Source organism: Numenius arquata, chromosome 3, assembly GCF_964106895.1.
Source record: "Numenius arquata chromosome 3, bNumArq3.hap1.1, whole genome shotgun sequence".
Lineage (NCBI taxonomy): Eukaryota > Metazoa > Chordata > Aves > Charadriiformes > Scolopacidae > Numenius > Numenius arquata.
In genome coordinates this window covers 43126266-43141379 of record NC_133578.1, presented here as the reverse complement: position 1 = coordinate 43141379, position 15114 = coordinate 43126266, and the positions used below count along the sequence as shown (strand labels likewise).

Here is a 15114-nt window from a genome sequence, read left to right as displayed (position 1 = left end):
AGTTCACAGACGACACCAAGTTGGGTGGGAGTGTCGACCTGCTGGAGGGTAGAAAGGCTTTGCAGAGGGATCTGGCCAGGCTGGCTGGATGGGCTGAGGCCCGTGGGATGAGGTTCAACAAGGCCAAGTGCCGGGTCCTGCCCTTGGGTCACACCAACCCCCTGCAGCGCTCCAGGCTTGGGGCAGAGTGGCTGGAGCTGCCCGGCAGAAAAGGACCTGGGTGTGTTGGTCGACTGTGGGCTGAACATGAGCCAGCAGTGTGCCCAGGTGGCCAAGGAGGCCACCAGCATCCTGGCCTGGATCAGCAACAGCGTGGTGAGTAGGACTCAGGAGGTGATGGTGCCTCTGGACTGGGCACTGGTGAGGCCCCACCTTGAGTGCTGTGTCCAGTTTTGGGCCCCTCACCACAAAAAAGACCTTGAGGGGCTGGAGCGGGTCCAGAGAAGGGCAATGGAGCTGGTGAGGGGTCTGGAGCACAAGTCTTGTGAGGAGAGGCTGAGGGAGCTGGGGGTGTTCAGCCTGGAGAAGAGGAGGCTGAGGGGAGACCTTCTCGCTCTCTCCAACTCCCTGAAAGGAGGGTGTAGCCAGGGGGGGTCGGTCTGTTCTCCCAAGGAACAGGCGATGGGACAAGAGGAAATGTCCTGAAGTTGTGCCAGGGAGGTTCAGATTGGATATTAGGAAAAATTTTTACACTGAAAGGGTTGCCAATCATTGGAATGGGCTGCCCAGGGAAGTGGTGGAATCACCATCCTTGGAGGTATTTAAAAGATGGTAGACGTAGCGCTTAGAGATATGGTTTAGTGATGGTTTTGTCAGTGTTAGGCTGATGGTTGGACTTGATGATCTGAAAGGTCCCTTCCAACCCAGGCAATTCTATTGATTCTAAAGCATGCTTGGGCTTGTTCTCCCCAAATTGTCATTTAGAGCTCAAAAGGACTTCTTATGGCATAAATGTAAGCCCTTACTGCTTTCTAGTTTTGTGCAGATCTTCACTTTATTTTTCTTTCTAGTGTAGTGTAGCAGCATTTAATACAGGCAATATGCCTTCTACTCTACCCTCTCCTCCGCCAAATTATCCAACACATATCTACATCTGCTGTAGTCTACTGTAGACCTTACAAGATTGACAATTCTTGAAAAGATTAAGATAGTATAAGGTGGAATCTTCGCTTGACACTGAGACGCACACCGACCGTTTAGTAGTTTGGAACAGACCTGGGGAAAGGTATCTTATATATGGGGTTATTTATCGTGTTTGCAGAACTGAAGATTGGCTGAGCTTAGGGCACATCTTAGGTACATTTGTGTTAGCCCCAGGAAGATTAGTGCTGAGTTACCAGTTCTGCTGATTTTAGGAGCTGTCAGTCTTATTTGTACTTAGCAAGCTGCAAATCTCCAATTACTGCTGATGGAAAAACTAGAGGATTCGACAATTTCTTGTGATACAAATAAGATAGATGTCTCTTTGCTTCTTAGTTTGCTGGGTCACCTCTTGAGCCATTTCAGATATGTTGGAAGACGGTATCTGAGTTCATTATTTAAGTTTCAGTGCTTGCCTTCAGTGTGGAAAGACTACAGCTCTCTGCCTCCTTTTCAAATAGACAATATCTATTTTTAAATACTGTTTTTAAATCTAAAGGTTTTTCCATCTCTGAAAGGTACATGATATTCATTGCCAATGCAGTTGATACGAGACTATAAAAAGTACTTGCCTGCAGATTAAAATTGTACATGCTGAAATTGTTCTCTTCTGTTCAATTCAAAAAATGTTTGTGTACAGCTATAGATGGGATCTGTATATTTAAAGTGATGATAATGCTGCTAAATACCATACGCTGGTAGCATCAAGCTGCTGCATTTTTCTCTTCGTTGTTTTTAAAACAAACCCCCGGGAGATGGTTTGAGGCACAACTACGGAGTATTGATTGTTCAAAGAGAAAATGGATGTAGTTTTGTTTCATTTATGATATCAGTAAAATATTTCATTATACCGCTGACTGTAACTGTCTTATTCTCAATGTGGCATGCTAACATTATGTAGTTTAAATTAAAGCAAAATTGCCAGTAGTGCTCAAAATCACTTGGAAGAAGTGGGGTGTGGGTATGCACAATCACGTGCCCTTACCAGGTATTGCTCAATAGCAAAATGCTCCCTGCAGATTTCCTCCTTTGGGGCAGCAAATTGTCAACTGGGATCGTAAAAGCAGATTTACTCTTTTTTCGGGAGAACTGATCTGTAATACTTTTTCAGTAAGCTTGAATGACATTAATGAAAGCAAAAGGAAATAAGAAAAAATTCACTTTGCAGATGAAATTTCGCACAAGGTTGTATGAAAACTAGGTGACACTCCCCCTCCTCCAAAAAGGTTGCTGCAAGTTTTTAAAGTCTCATCTTAGAGTCCTGAAGGGAGAAAAATAGGGTTTCATTATCCAGAGTTGTCCTAGATCTACAACCAAAGAAATAACCTGCAAGGTCTCATTGACATATGGGACTATGAATTTAAATCTAAAATGTATAAAGCTATTTTTCAGATCTCTGCTACATTGATATAGATTGTTTCATAGTATAATATTAAGTTAATCATAATCCCTTTTTTCATAATAGCACCTGAGATAAACAGTAGAAATGCTATAGAACGTCTTTTTGAAATTTAAACTCTATTTTTTTTCAGTTGGAAAATCACCTACAGAGAATTCAGGGTGATCAGAACACTTGTTTCCTAACAGGAAAATTGGGCAGTTTAAAATAATGTAATTTTTATAATCCATTTTCTAGCGCATGTTTCAAATCAGTCTTGTTTTGAAATTGAGGTATCTTTGCGTAAGTGTTCCTGGTTTAAATGGCCATAATATAATGTAGTAAATCTTGCATTTCACCCTGAAAATCAGGAAATAGCTACATAAATGCAGCCTTAAGGTTTTTTTGACAGAACTTTTTAAAGTCTGATTTAAGCTGAAGTACACTAGTAAATAGCATAAATTGCCTGTGATTTGCTAAAGAGAACAACAGCCATTGTAATGCCATTTTTTTTAAGGTAACCTGGTTTAGCATTAAAAGGGCAAATACCTGGGAAGGAGAAGCAAGCTGTTAAAGATTTGCAAAAGCTTTTTGCAGTGGCACTGCGTGAAGCCTGAGCAGAAGCAGGGCTCTGGTGAGGATGCAGGGGTGAGATTAGTCTCCAAGAAAGATCAAATGAGCTGTGAAAGGTCGTCTGTAGGGCAGGGATGTTGGTGGCGGTTGCAGAAGATCAGCCCTGTGTTGGTTATCCCAGTTTTGTCACCCCCTGCACGGCCACAGCGGTGACGTTCAGGGCATGCACCTGGGCTGTGCCTGGATCTGAAGCACAGCTTAGCTCCCCTGTCCAGTGTTTCCAGTCTCAGCTCTGTCCGTTCCTGGTGTGTCCTCACAGCAAGTGTCCTGTGTCCTTGATCTGATCTGTGGATGCTCTCTCACCAGGACAATGTTCTTGATTTTGTTTCCAGACCAGCCTGGCTCACAGACTTGTGAATCGTGAAGGCTCAGTAACACAGCTTCCACTCTACACGTCTCCTTCTTTGCCCAACATCACACTAGGACTGCCTGCAACTGGCCCTTCCAGTGTAAGTGGGGGGGGGACGCAGCCTTTGAAACGTTGCTGCCACTGATTTATCCCTTAATGTGCAGTGCCGTCAATTATGTGTTTACAGGGAGGATCAGCACAGCAGGATGCAGAGAGACTTACTATCCCAACCTTACAGCAGCGGATCTCTTTATTTCCTGGCACCCACCTCACTCCCTACTTGAGCACTACAACGTTGGAAAGAGATGGGGGAACTGCACATAACCCTCTTCTGCAACACATGGTCTTACTGGAACAGCCAACTGCACAAACTCCTCTAGTCACAGGTGAGTGCTCCACAGGTAACGGGCAAAACTGAGTCCCAGCTGGGGAAAGAGAACGGGTGACATCTGTGGGGTTTTTTTATCAAGTGTTCTCTTGTATGAAAGAGCTACTGCATCATCTGTACATTCTGTAGGTATAAGATATATAACCTCGAGGATGTGTTTGCTGATACATTGAATAGTGGAGGCATTTGCAAAAACAGAGGTTGCCTACCTCAGCCAGAGGCATGGGGAAACTGTCTTGTCGTTTTGGTGAAATAAAAATAAATGGTATTTACTTCCATAAGTAAAGCCTAAGTTTGTAGGTCACAACTTAAAACTATGTAGTTAAACTGGAGACAATAACATTGTGTCTTACGATTACCCTTCCTGTTTATCATGGATGGTTTCTGTTCTGTATACGAAAGGCATGCATTTGCAAAATCTCAGATTAAGATACTTGCTTTTCATCATTATTATAAATGGCAAAAACATGACAAAATCAACTGCATTCAAACAGATTGTATTTGTTTGTATATGTTACATTTTCAGTATGCTAATTGCTTTGAATCATTCTGTGTGTCATATTTTCAGAATTAAATACCTGTGGGAAGGCGTATTTCTATAAATAGGGTTGATTCAAAGCAATAATCCCCAGTTGGTTGCGTCTCTGTTTCACAGTGTGTATTGTTGGGACAAAAGATGTTCCGCGTAAGCTATAGACGTGTTCATATTTATTTATTTCATTCCATTTCTAATGGAAACTCTTGAGAGATGTCAATCGCTGAAGTGTTACAGCATAGCTCTGGCTTGGGTTGTTTCTGGTTAGACATTCACATCCCAGGAATATACGTGGGGTTACGATAAACTTATTAGCATGTACCTATGGGGAAGCAGAAGCACGGCAGTGCGATGCTCAGCCAGCGCTCTCGGAGCCGTGAGAGTGGTATGTGCAGATTTCTTGAACCTTTACCTAATTTTCTGTTGCCTCTTTCTGCCGTGGTTTCTGTGGCATGACGAGGTTACCCAGAGTTAGTGCATGGGTCTTCACCAGTTGCCCTTTGCCCGAGGTCTGCTGATGAAGAGCTGTTGGGGAAAATTTCTCCTCTTACCTTACCACCAAAACTTTCTTCTCTGTTGATGCTGGCATTTGCTTTAAAGCGCTCTTAGGAAGAAGTGCTGTTCTGTTTCCTGTTTGACCTCTCTCAAAGCTTCTCTCAGTTTACAGTGTACTTCCTTTGCTTCTGATTGTATTTCTTCTAGCCCACCTGCTATGGGCGGTGTTTTCAGAGTGACTGCAACAAGTTATAAACCAACGCTTAGGAAAAATATTCACTATACCACAGAGCAACGAGAAGAAACACACGTTCCAGGTGCAGCAACTGAGAGCGAGCAAGCTGACACGTGGTCTCAAAAGACCTAAGCGTACTGGCTGCCAAACTACAGTTAGTACTTCAAACTTCCTTGCAAGCAAAGTGGAGTTTATGAGTATTCCACCGATAGCCTTCAGCTCTGGAGATAGTCTCCTGACAGCTGAAAAATGATCCGGCACGATGGCATGCTGCTTCTGTGCTGGAAGGTAGACGTGAGGATTTGGGGAAACTAGAGCAGAATTCCTTAGGTCTGCTGTTCCTTTTGTGACAAGAGATCACTCACCTCTCTTTCACCTGTGTATTTGGAGTAGGAACAGGGCATCTCTCCGGAAAGTTTTCACAAGGGGACCTTGGTCATTCACTTGGAGGGAGGTCGTCTTCCAAGGTGTCCTATGCAAACTGTGTAGGATCCCTTCCTCTGCTGTCTCATTTGAACTTTTGGTAAGAACTGTGCTAGAAGGGAAATGGACCGCATCTTTCCAAATTATTCGTCTATTCATACACACACAGACATATGTTTGTGTGTATATACACACACATGTATAGAGACGTGCATTTATAAAATAAGATACACTTTTACATTATTATTTTCAGAAAAGTAAAGGGTGAGAGAAACTCGATGAATCTTTCCCCAAGAGGAGAAGCTTTTAAATGAGTCCGTTTCCTCCACGTGGGGCATTTGTGAATCAGTGGGGAAAGGAGGTAATGTCCTGGGACACAAATGGCAAGGTGTTTCTTACCCGCTGTATTCAGCTGGCTACAGACTTCTGAGCAGTTTCTCTCTCTTCTCAATGGAAGACTGAAGAAAGAGAAAACAAAACTCCTCTGACCCCTGAACTGGGCAGTGTTTCTGAATGTTGCTAACCACTTTGAGCAGTCTTTAGTTTGTTTTATGCAATGAGGTAAAGCAAAAGAGTGCTTTTCTCCTAAAAGTACGTGAAGCCTTATCCGCCTTAGGGAGGCAGCATTTCACACCAGGGATGCCTTTCTATCTCAAGGTGTAACTAGCAAAATTATAGAATCATAGGATGGTTTGGGTTGGAAGGGACCTTAAAGATCATCTAGTTCCAACCCACTGCCATGGGCAGGGACACCTCCCACCAGATCAGGTTGCTCAAAGCCCCATTCACCCTGGTCTTGAACACCTCCAGGGATGGGGCATCCACAGCTTCACTGGGAAGCCTGTCTCACCACCCTCACAGTAAAGAATTTCTTCCTAATATCTAATCTAAATCTCCCCTCTTTCAGTTTAAAACCATTACCCCTCATCCTATTGCTCCACTCCTCATGAGGAGTCCCTCCCCATCTCTCCTGTAGGCCCCCTTTAGGTACTGGAAGGGGCTGTAAGGTCTCCTTAGAGCCTTTTCTAGGTTAAGGAAAGGCTTATCCTCAGGTTCTCCACCCTTGTGTTGGGTGTGTGTCTTTATGTCCCAGCTTTCTAAGAAGTAGTAAAGTATGTTTTCGGAGAGCAGAGTAAAAACTGGCTAACCCCAAGAACAGCTAAAAAGACAAGATACTTTGTAAAGATGTGCCCTTACTGGAGCTCAGATGGGTATTTCATGTGGTAGTCATCAGAGACACCCAAATTGCCAAGGGCATGAGTAATGCAAGTTATCCCTAAATAACCTTATGTTTTCATTAAGTTACTAGCATGTATACACAGGATAGTGATGGAAACAATTCTAACTCTTTATCATCCTGGCCTCTAACTTATGTTCTTTCTACAGAAATAATGAAGCCTGATGGCTCCCATATTCCTGAAATGCTTCAAGGGAGTGCCTTTTTCCAGTGCAAACCTGGAGAGGAGTTTATCTCCCGGAAGTTTTCATCCCTAGTCATTTCTATGGGGAGGGGTATAGCACAGCCAAGGCCAGACATGCTTCCCTACGTGGTCATCTAGAGTGAGAAGCAGCTTCATCAGCATCCATCTTCCTTCAGCATACCCAGTGAGCCCCCTGTAGGGTATAATTGCAGGATGCTGTGGGGTAGCAGCTTGGGTTGGTACTTTTCTAGAACTGAAACAGGGATTACTCCCCATACCAAGGCGAGCTTTAAGACTTTAACTTCTTCAAACTACCGCTGTGATCTTAATTCATGTCACCCACCAAGCGATGGAAGGCTCTGTCAGGTATCTCTGGTTTTAAAAAATGAAACATTTCCCTAGGGTCTCTCAGTAAGCAAGCAAACAAAGAATTCAAAAGAAAGAAAAGTATTACTCCGTCCAATGGTAATTAATTGTTATCTGTTCTCTTTTAAGGATGCTTCAGCTGTAAAAGGCGAGGTGGCTGGTTTTAACGTTATATATCATTGTCAGCATTAGTGTTACTCAACAGCCGTTTTCTCCCTTCCTTTCTTCTTCCTTTTTTTCTTCTCTGCTGTTTTTTCCTCCATATTATCTTCAGACTGGTATCTTTCAGGACTGCCCCTCCATGCACAGTCTCTGGTTGGTGGAGAACGGGTCTCCCCTTCAATACACAAACTCCGTCAGCATCGCCCGCTGGGGCGCACGCAGTCTGCTCCCCTTCCTCAGAATGCCCAGGCCCTCCAGCAGTTAGTGATCCAGCAGCAACACCAGCAGTTCTTGGAGAAACACAAACAGCAATTCCAGCAACAGCAACTGCACATCAACAAGGTAGGCATAACGCTTTTAAAATCTTTCTTCTTTATACAGCATCAGTACCAACTTTAGGTGACACTGTTTTGGAGTTTCTTGCGCGGTAATGGATGTGGTCTTGACCTGCATAACTAACTGGCCTTCATCCTTGAACCTCTTTTTCATGATTTTGAGAAATCAGCAAGGATGTGGCTATCCATCACCGAGGCAAGGATCAATACCCGCCTTCCAGACAGTGGCAAGGCTGTACAGTTCAAACTTCTGGCTTTCCAGTAATACTTTTTAAAGTTGTCATTGCTGCCGTTCATCCACATGAGGATCTTTTGTCAGTTTTGTAGCAGAAAACATAAAATGCTGTCAAGGAATATGGGGAAAATAGCCACTGGGTGTATAGTCAGTTTGAAAGGCAGAAGGAGCAGTAATACAGATTTACGGGGAAAAAAAGTGTGAGGGATTTCAGACATGACAACGCCAGAAAATAATTGTAAGTGAAGATATTCAGATTTACTGAAGCATTTTACACTGGAATTACTTCTGGAAGGAGAAAAGCTGTTCCCATCTCAAGTCCATCTCTTAACTTTGACCCTGCGTAAAGCGTTACAGTGTCCTGTCCTTTTCTTCTCCTGAAAACAAGGATGGTAGTGCTGCAGAGGTTGTTTTGAAGATCAATTAGATGTGATTCAAAAATTGCTTTGAAGTAAGCAAGCACTTTATTTATTATCTTGCTTTCTGTAAATCGCTTGGAGAACGAGGGGAATATCGCATAGCACCATTCATAAGTGCCCAGGCTTTGCAATTGCTGTGTAGCCAAAATCATCTCTCTGCACATCCCAGTGTTAAAACAAAGCTGCTTTGAGATGATTGCATTGATATGCATTAAAAAAGACAAAATCTATCCCAATGTTTTAACCTTTGGGAGGGTAAAAACTCACTTTCTACGTGCAAGTGGTCTGATCACAAGTGGGATGGATGGAGCTGTGATGTTTTACCCCAGCTGAGGTTTTCTCCCCAGATTTCAGAAGGCACAGTCTGTGTCTAGAGTTGCAATATAAAAAGGCTGTTGGGGAAGGGGGAAATTGATCATAATCAGACATTTTTCTGACTCTTATATGTGTTGTTTCGAGGCTTTCTGAAGACTTTTCTCAAGGAGTTACAGTGGTGGCTTTCTTTAAGAAACAAGCGAATCCAGTAGTAGGTTTCAGGCTTGGGAGGACAAGTTCAATGGGAGGCGGGCCTTTCTGATTGCTGCAGTTTAATTTATGGTGGAGGTTTCTTCAAATATTTTCATTGTTCCAGTCCTATGAGAAAATACAACTACTGAGAGCTGGATTAAAAAAAAAAAAAAAAAAAAAAAAACAACCCAAAAGAAAAACCCCAACCCAAACAAAACACCACCACAAAACCCCCCAAAACTTTGTTTATAGACTTGAGCTAAGGCAGGATGATTACACAAGTTACTGACGTCAATCATGTACTTCTGGAGAGCTGCCACCGTGCACCGTGTGTGCCAGCCCTGGACCTTATTCAGCCCCTCACACTGGAGTGGTGGGGAGCTGCCGCCGCCATGGAAATTTCCCTTACCCCCCTCCAAACATGCTTCGTGACCAGGATCATCGGGCCCGGGGTGCTAGGTAGGGTTTCTTTGTTCAGAAATAAATGTCAGCTCGATGGTTTGCTTGTTTGAGGTTTTTAAAGCTTTTCTGTTGCCAGTGCTTGTAAGCGTCCAAAGGCTTTGCCGTGACATACCCACTGAACTCATTCAGACTTTCGCTTGGACCTCCCAGGAGCTGGAGAGCGTGTGCCACCCTGAGTCCTCCTGCAGCACTTGGAATTTCAGCTTTGTTAGAGCCGGGATCTATCGCATCCGTATCGGAGGCAGGCAGGAGGGGGGAGTGTAATTAAACTGATTGCACAGGGGTGATTTCCCTGTGTTTGATTTATATAAGTAACGAGTTAAAATGGTTTCAGTACTAGTGCTGTATGCGTGTGGCAAATTTATCCCGTGGGACAGCATCCAAGTGCTGACATGGAAAAAGACTTTTCCCAGACGCACAGATATTTTAAGACCCCTGTGTGTAGGAGAGTAAGGGCACAACTAAAAATAATGTAATAGATTGCTGCCTTTTAATTATTAGCAGGACCGACAGCACTGTTAGGGCTGTATTGGACTTCCTGTAAATAATATGTTTTCAATTGTTTGTGATTTTTCCAAACTTAAAGATTTTAGCCTTAAACTTTCCCTGTTAGGTGTCTACACCAGATGGAATTTTTGAGAAGATTGCAGCCAAAACAAGTCTTACTGTTTCCAAGAAGGCAAGTAAGGAAAAAGACTTTGTTTTGGTCCCAATTAAAAATAATAAGAATAATCATCTAGGGGATTCGGCTGTGAAGCTGTGGTGCTGGAGGCTTTGGAGCAGGAACAAGTTGGACCAACAAGGACAAAGCGGGTGGCTGGGTAGGGAAGGAGAGTACAGAGGGATGGGTTGGGTGGGACAGGGCTCCTTGGGGTGACCAGAGGGGAGAGTGCTCCCCGGGGTGCAGTCCCTTCCAGCGTGGGCTCTGAAGTCCTTGATCTGCCACTGTCAGTAGCAAATTGGGAATTGCTTGGGCGTAGCAAAGCGTGTCCTTCATCCCATTTGGGAGCTGATGCACCGAGAGCGACTTTCCTGGCTCACCGCAAGGCTGTGTATGGAAAATGAGGGTTCCAGCCCTGCGCATCTGCTGTTCATGTCGTCACCTGATGGTGACATTTGCATTTGCTTTAAGAAGAGAAACACACACACACACAGAAACCACACAACACCTCCCAAAAATGGGGACAAAAGAGACGTGCATGAATGAAAAGAACATTACTGAAGTTGCCAGACTGAGCATTCAAGCTGGGATACAGGAGTAGTTCAGTTTCCCATGCAAGTCTTGCTCACTTTTTTGTTTTCGCATCTTTTTGATCCGATTTTTGATAATCAAGTGGTACCTCTTTTACAAGACTCTGAACGTAGCACGGAGAAGGGTAAGAGCGAGGCTGCTCTCTGGTGGCGTGCAGCCTCCTCTGTTGCAGAAATCGGAGGACACATAAGGAGTGGAAAAGAGGGGGGAAAAGGGGCCTTAGGGCTAAGGCGAGGTAAAGCTGTGGCAGAGAATTGGCTTTCTCCTCTCTGCCCCAGAGCCATGTCCCACTGAGCGGGTCCGGGCAGTGGGCAGCGTGCGGTAGCGCGCTCACCTTCTCCATGCCGTTCGCAGGACAGGGAAACGGAGCTGCGAGCTGCAGGAGGCATGTCTGCACACCTAAAACGTGTCATCGTAAAATCAGCCATACAGCATTGAATCGTAAAAATATTCCTGTGCAAGGTTAGTGCTTGAGAAGCAGTATGCACCACGGCCTGAGTGAGTTGAGAACCATGCTAGAAAAGAATAAAAGATTTCTCGTTTGCTTAGACTTCTCCTGAGCGTGTATAAATGTTTGGCATTCACAATATCCCCTGGCAAGGAGGGTCGCTGCTCAGATATGCCTTTCATGAAGAAGTCTCTGCTTCTTTGTTTTTGACTCGGGCCCTGCAGGTGTTCTTTGATGCCTCCAGGTTCTTGTACTGAAGAGGGATCACCTATTCAGTGCCCATTCAGTGCCACAAAGATGATGAGGGGTCTGGAGCATCTCTCTTATGAGGAGAGGCTGAGGGACTTGGGTCTTTTTAGTCTGGAGAAGAGAAGGCTGAGGGGGGATCTGATCAACACCTATAAATACCTAAAGGGAGGGTGTCAAGAAGATGGGGCCGGTCTGTTTTCAGTGGTGCCCAGTGACAGGACAAGAGGAAATGGGCACAAACTTGTACATAAGAAGTTCCACCTGAACATGAGGAGGAACTTCTTTCCTGTGAGGGTGGCAGAGCCCTGGAAGAGGCTGCCCAGGGAGGTGGTGGAGTCTCCTTCTCTGGAGACATTCAAAACCCCGCCTGGACACGTTCCTGTGGGACCTGCTCTGGGTGGACCTGCTTTGGCAGGGGGGTTGGACTAGATGATCTTCAGAGGTTCACTGAATTTCACTGAATTTTTAGAGTTGGAAGGGACCATAAAGATCATCTAGTCCAACTCCCCTGCCGAAGCAGGATTGCCCAGAGCATGTCAGAGCATGTTACTCAGGACTGCATCCAGGCGGGTCTTGAAAATCTCCAGAGACGGGGACCCCACCACCTCCCTGGGCAGCCTGTTCCAGGGCTCTGTCACCCTCACCGTGAAGAAGTTTTTTCTCATATTTGAATGGAACCTCCTATGTTCCAGCTTGTGCCCGTTGCCCCTCGTCCTGTCACTGGGAACCACTGAAAAGAGTCTGGCTCCATCCCCCTTCAACCCACCCTTTAGATACTTCTAAGCATTGATAAGGTCTCCCCTCAGCTTTCTCTTCTCCAGGCTAAAGAGCCCCAGCTCTCTCAGCCTTTCTTCATAAGGGAGATGCTCCAATCCTTGAATCATCCTCATTGCCCTTCGCTGGACTCTTTCCAGTAGTTCCCTATCCCTCTTGAATTGGGGAGCCCAGAACTGGATGCAGTATTCCAGTTGTGGCCTTACCAGTGCAGAGGTTGTTCCTTCCAACCCCATGTGATTCTGTGAATACCCCGTCCTGTGGGGTTTGATAATCCCTGCCCCAGCTGTGCGTTTGATGGCATGGAGCAGCTCTGCTCCCTGCCTGCCATCGAGTAACTGTGAACACAGACGTGCTAATATTTGCAGAGCACTTGTGCACTCTGGTGTTTCTACTGCAAAATCGTATGTAGAAATCAACAACTCTTTCTCCAGAACCAGGGTTTGAGACATGAAATGAGATTCTGGGTAAGATAGCGAATCACTTCTTGCTCATTGAGCTCTGTGCAACCTTTGATCGGGGTGAGGCATGTGCCCTAAAACAGTAAATACTAAACAGTCCTGAAAATAAAAGCTGTACATTAATGTAGGTACATGGGAGCACTGGCCTGAAATTACACGGGCAACATGTGTTCATGTTTTCCACCTTTTTGCATGTTTAATGTTCAGACCTCGGGAATGCTGGACATGAGCAGGCAATGTGCTCTCGCAGCCCAAAAGGCCAATCACATCCTGGGCTGCATCAAAAGAAGTGTTGCCAGCAGATCCAGAGAGGTGATTCTGCCACTTTGCTCTGGTGAGACCTCACCTGGAGTACTGTGTGCAGGTCTGGAGCCCTCAATATAGAAAAGACATGGACCTGATGGAGTGGGTCCAGAGGAGGGCCACCAAAATGATCAGGGGGCTGGAGCACCTCTGCTATGAGGACAGGCTGAGGGAGCTGGGGTTGTTCAGCTTGGAGAAAAGGAGGCTCCGGGGAGACCTCATAGCGGCCTTCCAGTACCTGAGGGGGGCCTACAGGAAGGCTGGGGAGGGTCTGTTTACAAAGGCCTGCAGTGACAGGACGAGGGGCAATGGTTTTAAGTTGGAGAAGGGGAGATTTAGGTTGGATATTAGGAAAAAGTTCTTTACCATGAGGGTGGTGGAACACTGGAACAGGTTGCCCAGGGAGGTGGTTGAGGCCCCTTCCCTTGAGATATTCAAGGTGAAGCTCGACGAGGCCCTGGGCAACTGGTCTAGTTGGGGGTGTCCCTGCTGACTGCGGGGAGGTCGGACTAGATGACCTTTGGAGGTCCCTTCTGGCCTGGACCAATCTATGAATCTATGAATGGGTTTTCCCCATGGCTGGAGGAGCTTTGCTAGGGGAGGGGGCTTGTTTGGCCATATGGTCAATATATACAGCAATCTCAGCGTTTTTTCATCTTCAGCAATTTCCCTTCAGCAGACTTCAGTCTCTTTTCAGATGCAAATTTTAGTCTTATATGTATGAGGGAGAGGAGCTGTGATAAGCTCGTGGTTCTCTGTGGCGTTTGGAAGTCAGCATTTGGGGGGTGGAGGGGAGCGTGTATTTCTGTCGCGACGGTGAAGCAGGTAAAGTGGGACGCTGTTCTCGGGGTACGTACTGAGGTTCCAGGTATTTTGAGTTAAAAATGTTAGCTTTTCAGCATGATAGGTTTTTGAAGCAGCAGTTGCTTTTCTGAAGAGAAATACGCAAGTGAAGTTTCTGTAAATTCTATGCCAGAAAACTCAACTTTTTACCTTTCTGTAATGAAGATAAGTCTTTTGGCTGTAGCCCCCGGGTGTGTAACTCACGAAGCCTTACTAGAGCAGATAATCTCCCTTTTAGCCCTGAATTGTACTGTTAAGCAGATTAACGCTGAGCTTCTGTGGTCAAATTATGGTTGTTCTGAGTAAACCCCTTTTTTAGCACACTCTGGGAAGGGAGGGGCTTCTCCTGCCGTGGCATATAGATGGCAATGTATGTATGCCAGACTACAGTGTCTCAACTTGTCTGGTGCACAAGCATTGGGTGCATACCTTTTTATTAATACCTAGAATTCAACCTTGCTATTTCCTCATTCTTTTCTTTTTTGGAACACGTTAACTGTTTAGCCTCAAGTGACTCCTGGAGTAGCTTTTCATATGTAATGTTTAATTTGTAATGTTAGTAAAATACAGAGTACTGGGTTGTATTGCACAGCGTTTGGGTGGGACTGTTACCCTTTGAACACTTTAAAGGAAGCCTCTTTTGGAAGCAGCGGGGACATAACAAGTACATTCTAAGTATTTAAAAAGGTCTCTGGAAAACCTCCTTCAGCGCTCCTGCGAAGTGTCTCAGTCGACTGAATACGAAATGCCGTCCAGCGAGATGCGAGACGCCTGGCATGGGCGTGCTTGTGCATCCTCACAGCTGCTACTGCCTCCACGCTGTTCCGCGGTTTTGCCAGGAGCCGTTGCCGCAGATCGGGTGATATGTAGATGTGTACCTGATACCATCAAGCCCATAACTCCAATGATTTGGGGGGTTAGGGGGGGATGAAAACAGCTTCTGCTGCTGCCAAGGTGTTTTCTTCTTGCTCCCCCTCCTTTTCGCCTCCAGGCGGTCCCTGTTCTTTGATTATTACAGTTGGGTCGTTCCCACTCATCGAGACACGCAGGCCAGCAGTCTCATGGTGCTTCCAGCACCTGGGTTGCCTCAGACAGTTATTTTTTTCCTGCTGTCTCATCACTTCAGGGGAAAAAGAAAAAAAGAACCCAAGCGATTTTTTCTTTGCTGCAGAAGGCTTTGCCAGCTCCCTACATGGGACTGTGCCCAACTCATTTTCTCCCCCTTGGCCCTGATCATCTCCTTTTTCTCTTTAGCCTATAAAAGTTAAAAATTAGGCTTTCCCTGCTCTGCGAGAGGTACC

At 45.4% G+C, this 15114-nt stretch overlaps 1 protein-coding gene across 1 annotated transcript in view; it reads left to right on the top strand.

Moving 5' to 3' along the window:
- HDAC4 (histone deacetylase 4) overlaps window positions 1-15114 on the top strand; it is a 280629-nt gene that overhangs the window by 197649 nt on the left and 67866 nt on the right. Inside the window, exons 10-12 of the mRNA XM_074145465.1 lie at window positions 3484-3600; window positions 3688-3886; window positions 7638-7867. Coding sequence (XP_074001566.1) covers window positions 3484-3600; window positions 3688-3886; window positions 7638-7867 — 546 coding nt within the window. The remainder of the gene's footprint in view (window positions 1-3483; window positions 3601-3687; window positions 3887-7637; window positions 7868-15114) is intronic.